This window comes from Musa acuminata, chromosome BXJ3-5 (assembly GCF_036884655.1).
Source record: "Musa acuminata AAA Group cultivar baxijiao chromosome BXJ3-5, Cavendish_Baxijiao_AAA, whole genome shotgun sequence".
Taxonomy (NCBI): domain Eukaryota; kingdom Viridiplantae; phylum Streptophyta; class Magnoliopsida; order Zingiberales; family Musaceae; genus Musa; species Musa acuminata.
The window spans coordinates 42,711,771-42,727,254 of record NC_088353.1 but is presented as its reverse complement, the minus strand read 5'-3'; the positions used below and the strand labels follow the sequence as shown (position 1 = coordinate 42,727,254).

Genomic DNA, 15,484 nt, shown 5'->3' with positions numbered 1-15,484 from the left:
AAATTCTTGAATTGGCTAAGAGCAAATAAATATAAATTAATTTATAAGTTTCGCATTTTTTTTTCTCTCAAAAAGCTAAAATGCTAAGAAATAAAAAAGGATGATTTTTTTTTTTTGGAAAAGCCCAAAGTGGATTTGGCAAATCCTCTCATCTGTGATTTAGAAGAAAACCCCTCAAATTTCGTTTTTATTAGTTCTTTTTAGGAGATGATTTAAGAAAAAATAAAAAAGTTATTTACAATTTTCTGTTTTTAATAATTTTAATTATTATGTTGGTTTGAGGGGAAAAAAAAGGTGATTTAGTAGAAACACCTTCCAATTTAGACTTTAAATAGTTTCTACTTTTTTTTATTTTCATTTCCATCAAATGTCTATTCTAATTTGAAAAGTGATTTACAACATTCTTTTTTTTTTCTCATCCTCAATTCTTACATTGACTAAAAATCAAAGAAATAAAAAGTGATTTACAACCTTCTCATTTTTCTCAACCTCAATTCTTAAATTGGAAAATTCTTAAAAAAATCTTTTACTTTTTAAAATTTTTTATAGAATATTTTTACTTTGAAAAAATTTAAAACAACGATCACGATTCTATGAAAAGACTATTTTAACCCTTCTTTCATTGTCTTCGTTGTCTTGTCGCTGTCCAAAACCCTCACACGAGAGTTCGTCATCGCTTGTAGCCCCTCACCATCTCCATCACATGAGAACCACCTCCCTGATGAGGGCACCGATAGAGATGGGATAGAAGGGGTAACAGAAAGGAGGGGTAAAAGAGTTATTTAAAAAATATTATTTCAAAAAATTTTAAATAGGAGTGCATTGCAAGAGATTTTTAAAAAATAAGAATATTTTTCAAGAATTCACCCTTCTTAAGAATATGTTAATTTTTTATTTTTATTAAATAATTATTTTGAATTAAAAAGTGATTTACAACTTTTTCTTTTTTTCTTAATCTCAATTCTTACACCTGACAATTATGCACCTGAATTATTAAGCAGAAACCCCCTCAAATTAGATTTTTACAAGTTCCTATTATTTTTTACCTTTAATTTTTATCAAAATGTATATTTTTTTATTTGAAAAGTGATTTACTAATTTGGAAAGTAACTTACAACCTTCTCTTTTATCAATGCCAATTTTTACACTGGCTAAGAGCAAAGAAATAAAAAAATGAATTTCAACATTTTCTTTTTTCTCTCAATCTCAATTCATAAATTAGCTTAATAGCAAAAAATAAAAATGGTATTTTTTTGGAAAAATCCAAAATGATTTGTCAATCAATTTAGACCTTCAATAGTTCCTATTTGTTACCTTTCATTTTCTTCAAATTCTATTTTGATTTTACAACTTTCTCTTTCTTCACAATCTCAATTCTTACATTGTCTCGAGAGCAAAGAAATAAAAATTTATTTATTACTTTTTCTTTCTTTTCTCAATCTCAATACTTAAATTGGCTTAAGAGCAAAGAAACAAGAAAGATGATTTTTTGAGAAAACCTTAAAATATTTTTTTTTCGTAATAGCATTAGAGAGTTATTCCTTTTTTAAATGATAAAAAATGCACTCTGTGAAAAATAAAATTTTTTTCCCATTTGAAAAAAATGATTTGATTGCTTTTTCTTTTTCATTAAAACTTTCTCTTGTTATAATGCCACATAAGGCCCCATTATTCTTTTTTCAAATAATTAAAATACCTCTAGTAAGTTAAAAAAAAAAAACAGCTTCCCAAGTCAAAATCTTATTGAATAATTTTGGATGAAAAATAATATTATTTTGGTTTAATTAAAATTAAAATTTATTTATCCTCCTTTTTTCTGTTTAAACTTAAATTTAGGTACATATATTTAAAAATAATAATAAGTTCATTTATTTATTTTAAAAATAGGCATTATCAAGTTACACTGTTTATCATTGTAATTTATTCAAATTCCTATCATTCTTAATTATTGATTTTATTATATATTTTATATTTTATAAAATAATTTATTCCGGAGTTTTTTTAATGATTTTGGATGGCTTATCTCAAAATAAAGAATGTTACTTTTCCTTAATTTTAAATTCAGGTTTATTTTAAAAAAATAATATTTTTTGTTCATTTAAGAAACTTTAATTTCTTTCAAAGATATAGATATTATAATCGGTTCGATGTAACGTTGAACTTGTTCGATTGAATTCGATCTAACGCAACGAGATTTTGACAGAAAAATAATCTCTTTTTTTTGTTTTTTTTTTTGGACCAAAGGTTATCATGATCATTTGGATAAAGAAAGAACTCTCTTTTAAGCATTATAAAAAAATGATATAAAAGAACCTCCAAAACTTTATTTTTTGAGAAATCATCCAAATAAAAATGATAAAATAAGTATACAACAAAAGAAAAGTGTAGTACTAATAAAACTCTAAAACTAAGTTGTTTGTTTCATAGCATAATACTATATCATGTGAGCAATTTCCCATCAACATAAAATGGAGAATGATCGCATGCGACATCATTCATAGCATACTATATCATGTGATAAGCAACGACCATGCATACGACTCCCCATCAACATAAAATGGAGAATGATCGCATGCGATATCATTCTCCGATCGCACATTTGCATGCTAGCTTTTGTGCTCGAGAACGTCGTGGTGATCGGCGTTAGAAGGGCCGGCTCCGCCATTCCCGCCACTCCAATGTTGTTTCTTCCACTCGACCTCACTGCGTGAGGCTTCACTGATCATCTTGGCCATCCTCATCATCTCCTGCAATACGATGTGTTCGTCGATGCCATGGGGTTTTGGAACTGCAGTCTCGTGTACAGTCTCAATGGCCTCCATGTCCACAGTTTTGCCTTTGGCGTTCTTCTTCTTCGTCGTTCTCTTCATGATGCAGCAAACCAGGAGCGCCACGAAGAACGCGAGAAGTAAAAGGCCGCCGAGAGAGGCGACCCCGGCGACGATGGCGGTGTCACGCGGGCCATTTAGACTGAGGCGGGGTGGCCACAGCCTCAGTGGTGGAGCCCGCGGGAACGATGGCACTCTTGGTAAAGGCGGGGAGATTCCTTTGGGCGGAGTTGGGGTTGCCGCCGGTTGCCGCGGAGATGGGGGTGTTGGCTGCGATGGGGCTGGCAGCACTATATCCCGAGGTGGAGGTGGCGGACCTTTCTTAGGAGGTAGGGGTTGTGGCTTTTCCACCGGGGGTGGCTGCGGTGGCTTCGGAGGTAAGGGTTCACGAATTGGCGGTGGCTCTATCTTCGGAGGCCGTGGTAAGCGCGGTATTCTTGGTATCCATGGAATCCCCCAACCCATCGTTCACGATGACGTCGTTATCTCTGTAAACACAATGGATATATAGAGTCATCCACAAGATCTAAATAGTATATTACCCAATGCAAGGTAATATATTTATTATGTTATATTCATGTTAACTAGACATACATACATACATACATATTAGGTAATATACTTATTAAAGAATCGATCACAAAACATACATCAAATGATTGATATGATATAAACTTGATACATTTAACTATTGTATTTCTATTGTATCAATCATCCCATGATTCATGAGCATGATTGGAGGACAATCACAAGATGGGGGATGATCATTGGAGAAGGAGAACAACAAGCAATATAATCATTAAGCTATCCATCGAGTAGCAAAGCTGCGACCTGTCATCGGAGCAAATAAGGAGAGACTGATTGTTGTTCGCCAATAAGAAAGAGTAATTGTTGTCATCGTGGCAACGAGGATGAATTGTTATCTATTGTGTGCATGCAATGTGAGGAGGAGATCGAGGAGATGCCAATGAGAAAACACTGTGGGCATGGAGAATCAATCTACCATTGATAAGTTTTACCGGAAGTAAGAAGACTTTGTTACCACGAAGAGAAAACATAAGTTGATGCTTTGTATTGCTGAGTGCATGCTATACGTTTATATAGGTTGAGTAGAGCTTGATTATCCTCTAATCATGCTCATGAATCATAAGATGATTGAGATAAGTATATCAAGATTACACCCGATGTCTAACGTTTGGAACTTTCGTTGTTATGTTCGATCCATCGACAACTATCAATATGTTTTTTCTTTGTTCTTTGGTCAATTATGTTATGAAGCTCATGGTCTACAAATTATGCGAAGGGTCTCCCACCAGCTGCCACCATCATAAACAATCTCGTAACTCCAAGTTATGCACTAAATTAATCACCTGATGGTAGCCACAAGAATGTATGTAGAATTCATCCAAATTGAATACAAGGAACGTATTACTTATTTGCAAACGAATACAGCTCTTGAATGATCACAATACACACGGTAGGTGACGATGAATGGTGAGAAGTATAAACAGGCACGCAATCGAATAACCACACTCGTTCAAGAATCATGCATCTTTCTGAGAGCTCTGGCGACCATTTCTGTTGTCTGCTAGCCTTTGTGCTCAAGAAAGTGGCGGTCACTGGTCACAGAAGGGCCAGCGCCGCCGGTCCTGCTGCTCGAACGTTGTTTCACCGATGCAGGCTCACTAAGTGAGGCTTCACCGGTCACCGCGCCCTTCTTGATCACCTCATGGACTTTGATATCTTCGTCGATCGACCGGGTCGCCAGTTGTTGGCCATGGGGTCCTGGAACGACAGTCTCGTGGACATGCACACGGTCCGCCACGTCCACGTCTTCGCTTTTGGCGGCCACCATCTTCTTCTTTCTCTTCTTGATGCAGCAAAACAGTGCCGCAGCGAGGCATGCGAGGAGGAGAAGGCCGCCGAGGGAGACGAACACGATGATGATGACGGTGTGGTTCGGGCTCGGTGGCGGCGGCACCAGTGGTGGAGGGCGGACCGGTGCCGGAGGCGGCTGTAGCGGTGGCAGCTTCGGCGGAGGCGGGGCCATCCTTCTCGGCGGTGGTGGTGGCGCTTGCTTCGGAGGTGGGGGTGGCGGGGGGCTGCGGCGAGGTGGTGGCGGTGGGGCTTTCTTCGGAGGTGGGGGTGGCGGGGGCCTGCGGCGAGGTGGTGGAGGTGGTGTTTGCTTCGAAGGTGAGGGAGGTGGGGGGCTCCGGCGATTCGGCGGCGGTGGCATAGACGGGGATACCTTTGGAGGAGGTGGCGCAAATGGACGCGGTGGCATTCGAGGCGGGACGAAGGCCATTATGTTTGAAGAGACTCGAGGACAACTGTGGAGGGGATGGAGAGAGAGGATGGAGTGTGTGGGTATTTGTAGTATCGATCGAGAGTTGACAGAAGAAGAAGAAGCGCCGCATCGGGTAGGAGATTCTCAAAAGACTTGACTCTCATGCCAAGGCTTCGCAAGGGTGGCTTGCAAACAATTGTTGCTTAGGTTGAGCATTCATGGCCCATTGTGTCCTTGGACATGAACTGGCTGCCTTCCTGAGCATGCTCTTTTGCACAGAATCCCCAGAACCAGACTTATAGCTTACGAGTGTAAGCTATAAAGAACAAGACGCTCTGCATTGTACGCCTTGAGGTACGGTGGGGAAACTGTGCTTGTCATAATCTCTGAGGACTGCTTATCATTACTTAAACATGAATGGTTTGAGCAAAGATAAATATACACAATGATATGCATATCTACATGTAATATAACTTCTTTTTTGCCTCAATCTCAAATCTTAAATCTTTCTCCCTCTCTTTGCTTCGTATTCCTGCATCGGTCCTTCTTATACAAAGACCTTGAAGATTCAATTGCAGGCAGTAAATTTGGCATTTCAACAAGGATCATATAGAACGTTGGCGGCGGGAAAGAAACATATAGACAAAGCAGTCTATGTTATGCTCTAAATTAATCGTCCAAATCACACACAAAGAAGCCAATGAAACAAGTATTATTATCTGCAAATTAATACGTAAAATAACAACAATAGACGTAACACTGATTTGCGAGCACACAATAGCCTGCTAGCTTTTGTGCTCCAGAAGGTCGGGGTGATCGGACTTAGAAGGGCTAGCGCCGCCAGCCCCACTACTCGAATACTGCATCCCTCGCAGGCTCTCTGCGTGAGGTTTCACCGATCACCCGGCCCTCCTCCATCAGCTCATGGATTTCGTTATCGTCGTCGATCGACGTCGGAGCAGCCGGTTGTTGGCGATGGGGTCCTCGAACTGCAGCCTGGTGGACATCCACAGCTTGTCTTTTGGCGGCCATCTTCTTCTTTGCCTTCCTGACGTAGCAAATCAGAGCCGCCGTGAAGAACGCTAGGAATAAAAGGCCGCCGAGGGAGAAGAAGACGGCGATGATGATGACGCCGTGCGCGCTCTGTGAAGTGGTACCTGCTGGCGGCAGTGCCAGTGGTGCAGGACTGATAGGCGTAGGTGGCACTCCTGGCGGTGGGGTTGGCGGCAATTGTGGCGCTGGCTCTGGTGGTGGCGTTGGTGGGGATGGCGGTTCTTGCACCGGAGGTGGGGGGGCTGGCGGGGGCACCTCTGGAGGATCTGGCGGACTAAAGACCGGCGGTAATGGTAGAAGCCCAAACGCCCAACCCATTGATCGATCGTCACGTCGTTATATGTGAAATTATCCCTATTATATTTACAATATATTTGGATAAATTAATTATATTATATGTTCAAATCGATTCCAACTGGACCATTAAAGATTGAACCAAATCAAACTATTTTTTCCATTCGATTTGATTAAGATAAAGTAGTTTGAATCAGAACTAATTCAGATCTACTTAGCTAAATCTATTCAAAACTGATTAATTCAGTTCGATTAATCGGTTAAAGATTTATTATTTTACATAAAAAAATATTTTTAAATAAATTGGTTGAATCAAAATCTTGGTCTAATTATTTATAGTATTTAAAACTAAATAATTGATAACTTGGTTCGAACCAAATCGATTTTGAACCGATTCAATTCAGGTTTGATTCACTTTTTTGATTTATTTGAATACATCTAATATAAGATATATATATACACGCTAATAGAAATTCTTTAACATATAATAATTGATATAATAATATATCTAATCAATTAGAAAAAAATCTTTCATTTTAAAATTTTCTTATAAAATTGAAACATTTTAAAATCTAGACCACAACATCGTAGGCGTAACAGGTGGGAGTGTAGGAGATGATGAAGTGGGAGATAGTGGAGGCGAAGATGCCTAAAAGAGGAAGAGGGATTAGGAGACCACTACATGCTTAACGTCGGACTAGTTGACACACATCTATATGAGGAAGTACCGAAAGTTCTTGAGCTCATCGTCAACGCGAGAGAGACTACATGCATATGACGCCTGCTAGGTAGTAGCGATTCAATGCTGTTATTGGTGATTGCTTCCACGATGACGCCTTCTACTATTGATGGTCTTAATTTAAAAAAAAAACTTAAATAACATATATTATTATATTAATGATATTAAGCTAGTATGTCACGTAAGTAAGCTCTAATATCCGTTAACTTAAACTTGACAAGAGGAACTTATATGCTACATTTTTTAAAAATATAAGGATTATTTTAAATATAAATAAATTATAAGAACTTAAGTGATGGATAACCAAAACCATAATACTAAAATGGATCTTGACTCTTTCCAATATTATTGACTTGAAACTGTTTATATAATCTAGTTATGGTTACAGTAGAATCATTGGTCATAATAATCATATCATCTTTATAAATTAATACTATTATAAAAGAGTTTTCATATTTGCATGTTAAAAGTGAATAATCTGAATTATTTGAAATTACTTTTTAAATAGTCATTGAAAATCTTGAACACAAATTGTGAGAAGCTTATTTTAAATCATAACTATTTAAAGAAATATAATCATTTGAAGAATGACACGCGTTTTATTAGATTTTAACATTGAAAATGATGTTGATCTTGGAAGCAGCAAAATCATGGTCTTTGTAGCCAAATTTATAATGAGATTAGCCAAATAGATAGTTGACAAATGCAATGTGATCCTCTTAAACTGGTTAAACTTACATAGGAGAGATAGCTGAAATGGTTATTCTATTAGAGATATCATCATTATTGATGAAAGTGAAAAGTGTCTTAAGGACAATGCGCTTCATACATATATAAATAAAAAAGAAATAACTTTGTCACAATCACAGAATTTGCGATTGATCATTAATGTTTAGTTATATACTCAACTAAGGATATATATATGTCGTTGAAAATAACTTCTTTCCTAGTGAAAATATGTTTAATCTCCCCACATCATAAACTTACAATATCTAAAAAAGTTCCTCCTTTTATTCTTTGTTTAACATATATGTTCATGGTTAATGATATATGCAGGTTCTGCACCTGCCACCATCCAAAACAATCTCGTAACTCCAAGTTATGCCCTAAACTAATCACTTTGATGGTAGCCACAAGAATCTAAAATTCATCCAAATCGAATACGAGGAACGAATTACTTATCTGCAAATGAATACAGCTCTTAAATAATCACAATACACACACAGCAGATAACAATGAATGGAATGAATGCAAGTGTAAACAGGCACACAATCAAATAAGCACACTTATTCAACCATCATGCATATTTCTCAGAGCTTTGGCGACCATTTCTGTTGTCTGCTAGCCTTTGTGCCAGAGAAGGTGGTGGCGACCCGTCACAGGAGCGCCAGCGCCGCCGATCGTGCTGCTCGAGCGTTGTTTCCCCGATGCAGGCTCACTATGTGAAGCTTCACCGGTCACCGCGCCCTTCTTGAACACCTCATGGACTTTGACATCTTCGTCGATCGACCGGGTCGCCAGTTGTTGGCCATGGGGTCCTGGAACGACAGTCTCGTGGACATGCACACGGTCCGCCACGTCCACGGCGAACGCCATCTTCTTCTTTCTCTTCTTGATGCAGCAAAACAGTGCCGCCGCGAGGCATGCGAGGAGGAGAAGGCCGCCGAGGGAGACGAACACGACGATGATGACGGTGTGGTTCGGGCTCGGTGGCGGCGGCACCGGTGGTGGAGGGCGGACGGGTGCCGGAGGCGGCTGTAGCGGTGGCAGCTTCGGCGGAGGCGGGGCCATCCTTCTAGGCGGTGGTGGTGGCGCTTTCTTCGGAGGTGGGGGTGGCGGGGGGCTGCGGCGAGTTGGTGGCGGTGGGGCTTTCTTCGGAGGTGGGGGTGGCGGGGGTCTGCGGCGAGGTGGTGGAGGTGGTGTTTGCTTCGAAGGTGAGGGTGGTGGGGGGCTCCGGCGATTCGGCGGAGGTGGTATAGACGGGGATACCTTTGGAGGAGGTGGCGCAAATGGACGCGGTGGCATTCGAGGCGGGACGAAGGCCATTATGTTTGAAGAGACTCGAGTACGACTGTGGAGGGGATGGAGAGAGAGGATGGGGTGTGTGGGTATTTGTAGTATCGATCGAGAGTTGAAAGAAGAAGAAGGGCCTCATCGGGTAGGAGATTCTCAAAAGACTTGACTCTCATGCTAAGCCTTCGCAAGGGTGGCTTGGAAACAATTGTTGCTTAGGTTGAGCATTCGTGGCCCATTGTGTCCTCGACATGAACTGGCTGCCATCTTGAGCATGCCCTTTTGCATAGAATCCCCTAGCTTGCTAGTGTAACATATAAGAACAAAACACTCGCATTATACTTTCTGTTATTAACTTAGTTGATTTTAATTAAATTATAAAATACCTTTATATATCTATCACTAAAGGTCAACCTTCTTCAACTCAAGTAGTTATTTCCATAAGTATTTGATAGGTAATATAAGTTATAAATATAGATTTTACAAGTTCTGAATGATCGTACGATAAAGGATCCAAGGTGATCCACCATGGCCTAAAATCCATACAAATGATCACATGATACTACTATGAAATAAGGTATCGAACCGACCCTAAATACTACCCCAAAAGCCTATCCAATTATATATCAACTAGGTAGCTCCTGGGTATTATCATTCCTATAGCCCTACAATCTACTACCTCGTATCTTTATCTGTTTCTTCACAATTGATTGATCTACCTCTGCGACACTGTAGCAAACCTTCGAGTCCATCTTCATTGTAGCCGACACTCAGTTTTAGGTAGATGACTCCCTTTGAACTTGTCTTACTTCGTTGCCCCTTTCGACCCCTTGCTTTAATACCTTTGTGTTCTTTGAACAGTTCCCCTTGGTTCATGGAAAGATAGACTATAACTCTAATGCATTGCCTCCGCCATCATGTTGCAAGGCTCGTGTCAATTCTATTCTCCTTAGCTTCCTTGATAGCAATATACATTTACTTAGCTTTGTCCTCTGACTTGTTGGACTCCCTTAAGTGAATATGAGCTCTGGAGTAATCAAACTATCCGGCCACTCCGATCATACCTCTATATGATCAAGCTCGTCCCAATGAGACTCACTAGTACTTGCACTTGAAATTTCCCTTCGGTGGTACATAGCCTCAATATACTAATGATCAATGCTTTCATCTGATGCAAAATTCGATGCACACACAAAGACTCATAACTACGCTACCTTGACATTCACTTATTGAATCTATAGTTGATATTGTCATTGTATTGTTTACTAATGTCGAGCTCCTAGTAGCTCATGATCATACCTCCATACGATCAAGTCCCTCACGAGACTTCTCTTGTATGTGTCGTATTGTCTTGAACTATTCCGCCTTTATCTACAGTATTATATTGTATTCTGATGATATCTTCATTGCATTCTAATTTTTATAGGATGAACTTGGACTACGATCTCTCCATGTGTGGTTACTACCAACATATTGTAAGGCCTCCACCACCTCCGATTATATTCGCTCTTTTAGTAATCGATTTTCGTCCACCTGATCTCAGGTCACACCCGGATGAAGAATAGTTATAGAATAGTCCACTGCTTAGCAGCTCCCGAAGTCCATTGACTTTGCTAAAGTTGAAGCATCATTATTTAGATCCTAGGCCTCTACCCCAAACACAATCTCTGTTGTGCACTGCTTCCTTTATGGCAACTCGAATGGTAACATTGTAGCATATTTTTTAAGACTATATACCTCTTGTCCTCTTGCCCCGTACTAAGACCTTTTGACCATAGCTTCGCCTCCACAAGTTAAGTCACATTAGTTCATCTGTCAACTACTTCACCGAGATAAGGTTTGTGTCTCGAAGCTTCCTTCGACTTTGACACTATATAGGTTGAGTCCGCTCTATCAAAATAAGAGACCCATGGAATGATATAATCTCATTCTTACTCTACAAGAGTTTATACTCTACAAGAGTTTATACCCTTGACCTCTGTCGAATAAAAGTTTTGTGCCTCCACTCTATGTTTCGCCTTTTATGTCAATCCCTTTATATGACTTGGGCACTTTACTAAGTTTTATCCAAGTTACTCCACTCCTTGGGTTGCATTGTGTTGATGATGGCTCTCGCACTCACCATTCCATGGGTTAGCCCTCTGTTGAGTCTAATCTCCATATCGACTCTATGTGTGTCTTCGTTTGGTGTTGGCCTTGGGTCGCTCCTATATTTGATCTTACAATGCATCCACCAATGCCTTACTTCATGTGAGATCATGTGATATCTTCTTATTGCTCACTTGGTCCGTTAAACTTTGTGGAGTTGTTATGTTGAGGTATACCTCCTTAACATGTGCAATTCGTTACACATGATTTTCCTTCTAGAGAATTGAGACCTATCCATCTTAGATATCAGTCTCATTGGAGCAACTTTTTTCTATTATGATCGAGTCGACACTAAGAGGTGGGGGAGAGGGGGGGAGGGGGGTGGTGGTGGGTGAATTAGTGCAGCGGTAAAATTACGTTGAGTCGAAAATCTTCATACGATAAAAACATATCCAAAAGATGCTTAACTTGAAAGCTTACAGAAGCATAGTGAAAGTAAGATTTCAGTTTACAGTATAGGAAAAAGCATGAAGGAAATGCAAACAAGATTTTTATAGTAGTTTGGTCATCATGACCTACATCCACTCCCGATTCTTCTTCACTCGATGCCATCGGCTTCCACTACCTATCTTCTTTCAATGGACGAAGAATAACTACTCTTTTACACCTCTCTTCTCCTTTTTCACAATTTTAGGAGACAACCTTTTACAAATACTTACTCATCCCTAAATAGAATTCTAAACTTAGAACTAGATAAGGGGATCTCTCAAGTGATTGCTATAGTGTTTTTCCACTTTTAAGCTCTTTGTGCTTATGTGTATTAACCAGGGATGAGAGGGGTATTTATAGGCCTCAAGTGAATTTAAACTTGGAGCCTAAAAGTGTCACATCCTCGATTTTCGGGGTACTAGCTATACCATCGCTTGTGTTGGGTGGTACCACCACCCAGTCTGATGGTACTACTGCTTGGGAGACTATTTTGGCGGTACCATCGCCCAAACTAGTAGTACCACTGTTTGACAGTCTCAGAGACTGAGTCTGGGCGGTATCACCGCCTAACATAGTCTTAAAGATTGTGCCACCAATGGTTTCATCTGTTGGGTCACTGTTTGGGCCTTTCACTTGGCCTAACACAACCCAAACTTGGTCCCAATTGGCCCTTAATTGAGTTGGTCCAATTCTAACCCAATTACACCTAAAACCTAATTTGATCTAAATAATTATTATAAAGCTTGAATCAAATATTGTCCAGTATGTCATTGGTTCATCAACGCTTTGTTCGATTCTTCGGCGCATCATCCTCTCTTGCGGCCTATTGCCCAATCGGCTAGTTGACCTCCACAACTCTGATTTCCTTGGCATAATTTTTGCTCTTCTTGGCCTAATGCCCGAACCCATGGTCTGAAACCTTCTATCGATACGTCGACCGATCCTCCGGCCCGACGTCCAATCTTCTGACATGTTTTCTCTTGGCACAACATGATTCTTCCTGCTTTAATTGTCTCATCCTGATCGAAGCATCATGCGTCACTCAAAACGCAGATTAAAACATAAACATAATTATCAATTGGTTTCATCATCAAAATACGAGATTCAACAATATTAAAGTCTGCTTACTTGGTATGCTGACTCCTAATAAATTATTAATATAATAACATATATAATTTAAATTTAAAAAAGAATTAAGGACCATCTTGTCCAGGAAGAGAAAGCGGCAAAGGCCGGAGGCGGAGGTGAGGGAGAGCTAAACCATAACGTCATAGGCGCAATGGGTGGGGGCACAAAAGAGGATAAAGTGAGAGGGAATGAAGACGAAGACGCCCAAGAGGAGAAAGAAGGGACCAGGAGACCACTATATTGTTGGGAAATCATTGGGGGGCGACATCATATGCGCAGCGGAAGAACAAGAAAACAAAAATCCCCGATTCCCAAAAAGATGTTCGTCGTCGTGCGAAGATTGGTGCGCAAAAAATCCGCAAAACACAAAACTGCGTATACCCTATTTTCTTGCAGATCCTTAGGAGAGGGTGAAGGAGGCCAAGCGTCCTCCTCTCTAGCGGTGATCCACACAGCAGGGTTGCGACGACGCTCCTCAAAACTTCAGGCCTACTCTGAGGTGGAGAGGGAGAGGAGAATAGGAAAGGCAAGCAAAGAGTCTAGCCTATGAGGCTGTGAATCCCTCCTATTTATAGAGATCCCGTGTCAAACCCTAATGGGTCCTTCCCTAGTGGGTATTGGATCTGCATCCAATAAGACAAGGGCTCCGTCGGATATCTCATATCCGAACCTCTACTCATCGCAATGCCTACCATATGTGTGTGACCCTCTAGGCCCAATATCGAGCTGGCCGTGAGTCATACCTGCCAGAACTCCTTCTAACTCAGTGAATTATTATCTCTGTAATAATTCACTCGACTCATCGACTACGGACGTACTAGGCCACTACGCCGTAGTCCCTAGACGATACAAGGGAATCCAATCCATTGGACCTGTCTGTCCTCAGTTACCGTGTACCTATAATCCCTCATCCATCTAATATCCCAAAGACCGTATATCGAGCATGGTGTTGTCAGACCCATACGGTTTCTACTCGAGTCTCGCTCTAATCGGATTCTCCCGGAGAACTCTTTCTCTCTCAACCCGAATGACCCTGGCCAGGGATTTGTCTGAGCAAGAACACATGGGATATTCCTCTCATGACGCCGAGAGTGGATGATCCTCTGTCGACACTCAATAGCCCTCGTAAGGTCAACTACCACTCCCAATGACCAGCTGTACTAGATCTGGGACAGCCAAACCTATAAGTCTGGTATCAAAGAGTGGAGCACTCATACAGGACATCCTTGGTGTCTCAAGTCTAAGGACCAGATACACCACTAGGACTACGGAATCGCTGTCTGACAATAAGGCATCATCAACCATCCAGCATTCCGTAAGCGGATCAATCAGTGAACTCATTCTCCAATGAGCACCTGTACTGTATCCCTAGTGTCCCTACACGAGCAGCTATGAGACCAGCTGCATCCATCATATGGACGGGTATACAGCACACCAGTCTATCCGGTTATCACGATGTCCCTCTCGAGTAACCTATGACCGGGATTATTTAGGATATGTGTTTAAAGGTGAATCGATCTCATTATCGTGATCTCATCATGATCCGATTCCCATTGCACAAATCCAAGGACATCACAATATATATATGCATTTATGCAATAGTTATAAAGTGATATACGCCAAAATATAGTAAGCAAAAAGATTCTGTATCAAGTCACACGTGCCATCACTCACGTGATTGGCTTGCTGGGCACCTATGACTAGCATATATGTCTAGCATCAAACTAGTCGAGGCACATCCACCTAAGGTAGGACCAGAAGTTCTTGAGCTCATTGTTAGCGCAGGAGAGGTTGTGTGCATACGATGCCCTGCTAGGCAATAGCAGCTTGGTGCTGCTATCGGTAGTTACTTCCACGACGATGTCTCCTCCTGTTATTAGTGGTAGTCTTATTTTAAAAAATAAATAAATAATATATCTCATTATATTAATGATTTATATGAGTTAGCATATCATGTAAATAAACTCTAACTTCTGTTAACTTAAATTTGACGGGAGGGACTTATATGCTATATTTTTTAAAATATAAGAGTTATTTTAGACACAAATAAATCATAAGGGCTTAAGTGATCAATGATCAAAATCATAGGGCTAAAATGAATATTTCCAATATTATTGACTTGAAATTGTTCATATAATTCTTTCATAGGGCTAAAATGAATATTTCCAATAAGCTTCTCTCATGAATTATTTAAAATTACATTTAAATAGTCATTGAAAATCTTGAACACAAATTGTGAGAAGCTTATTTTAAATCATAAAAAATCATAACTATTTAAAGAAATATATTCATTCGAAGAATGACTAGCGCTTTTATTAGCCAAATATATAATGAGATTAGCCAAATAGATAGTTGACAAATGTAATGTGATCGTCTTAAATTGGTTAAACTTAAAAGAGGAGAGATAACTGAAATGGTTATTCTATTAGCGATATCATCATTATTGATGAAAGTCAAAAGTGTATGAAAGACAATGCGCTTCATACATATATAAATAAAAAAGAAATAACTTTGTCAGATAATGACAATCACAGAATTTAGTTATATACTCAACTAAGGATATAT

At 39.9% G+C, this 15,484-nt stretch overlaps 4 protein-coding genes across 4 annotated transcripts; all 4 read right to left on the bottom strand.

Moving 5' to 3' along the window:
- Window positions 1–2,606: 2,606 nt before the first annotated feature.
- On the bottom strand, window positions 2,607–3,293 carry LOC135638450 (protein TRACHEARY ELEMENT DIFFERENTIATION-RELATED 7-like). Its single transcript, XM_065151560.1, has one exon. The coding sequence runs from the start codon at window positions 3,291–3,293 to the stop codon at window positions 2,607–2,609; it is 687 nt and encodes a 228-aa protein (XP_065007632.1).
- Window positions 3,294–4,217: 924 nt separating this feature from the next.
- Window positions 4,218–5,160, bottom strand: LOC135638021 (protein TRACHEARY ELEMENT DIFFERENTIATION-RELATED 7A-like). Its single transcript, XM_065150947.1, has one exon. It carries the CDS (start codon window positions 5,131–5,133, stop codon window positions 4,417–4,419), a length of 717 nt encoding a protein of 238 aa, XP_065007019.1. The 5' UTR covers window positions 5,134–5,160; the 3' UTR covers window positions 4,218–4,416.
- Window positions 5,161–5,964: 804 nt separating this feature from the next.
- LOC135638449 (protein TRACHEARY ELEMENT DIFFERENTIATION-RELATED 7-like) lies at window positions 5,965–6,486 on the bottom strand. Its single transcript, XM_065151559.1, has one exon. The coding sequence runs from the start codon at window positions 6,484–6,486 to the stop codon at window positions 5,965–5,967; it is 522 nt and encodes a 173-aa protein (XP_065007631.1).
- Window positions 6,487–8,357: 1,871 nt separating this feature from the next.
- Window positions 8,358–9,267, bottom strand: LOC135638017 (protein TRACHEARY ELEMENT DIFFERENTIATION-RELATED 7A-like). Its single transcript, XM_065150941.1, has one exon. The coding sequence runs from the start codon at window positions 9,245–9,247 to the stop codon at window positions 8,543–8,545; it is 705 nt and encodes a 234-aa protein (XP_065007013.1). The 5' UTR covers window positions 9,248–9,267; the 3' UTR covers window positions 8,358–8,542.
- Window positions 9,268–15,484: the final 6,217 nt, after the last annotated feature.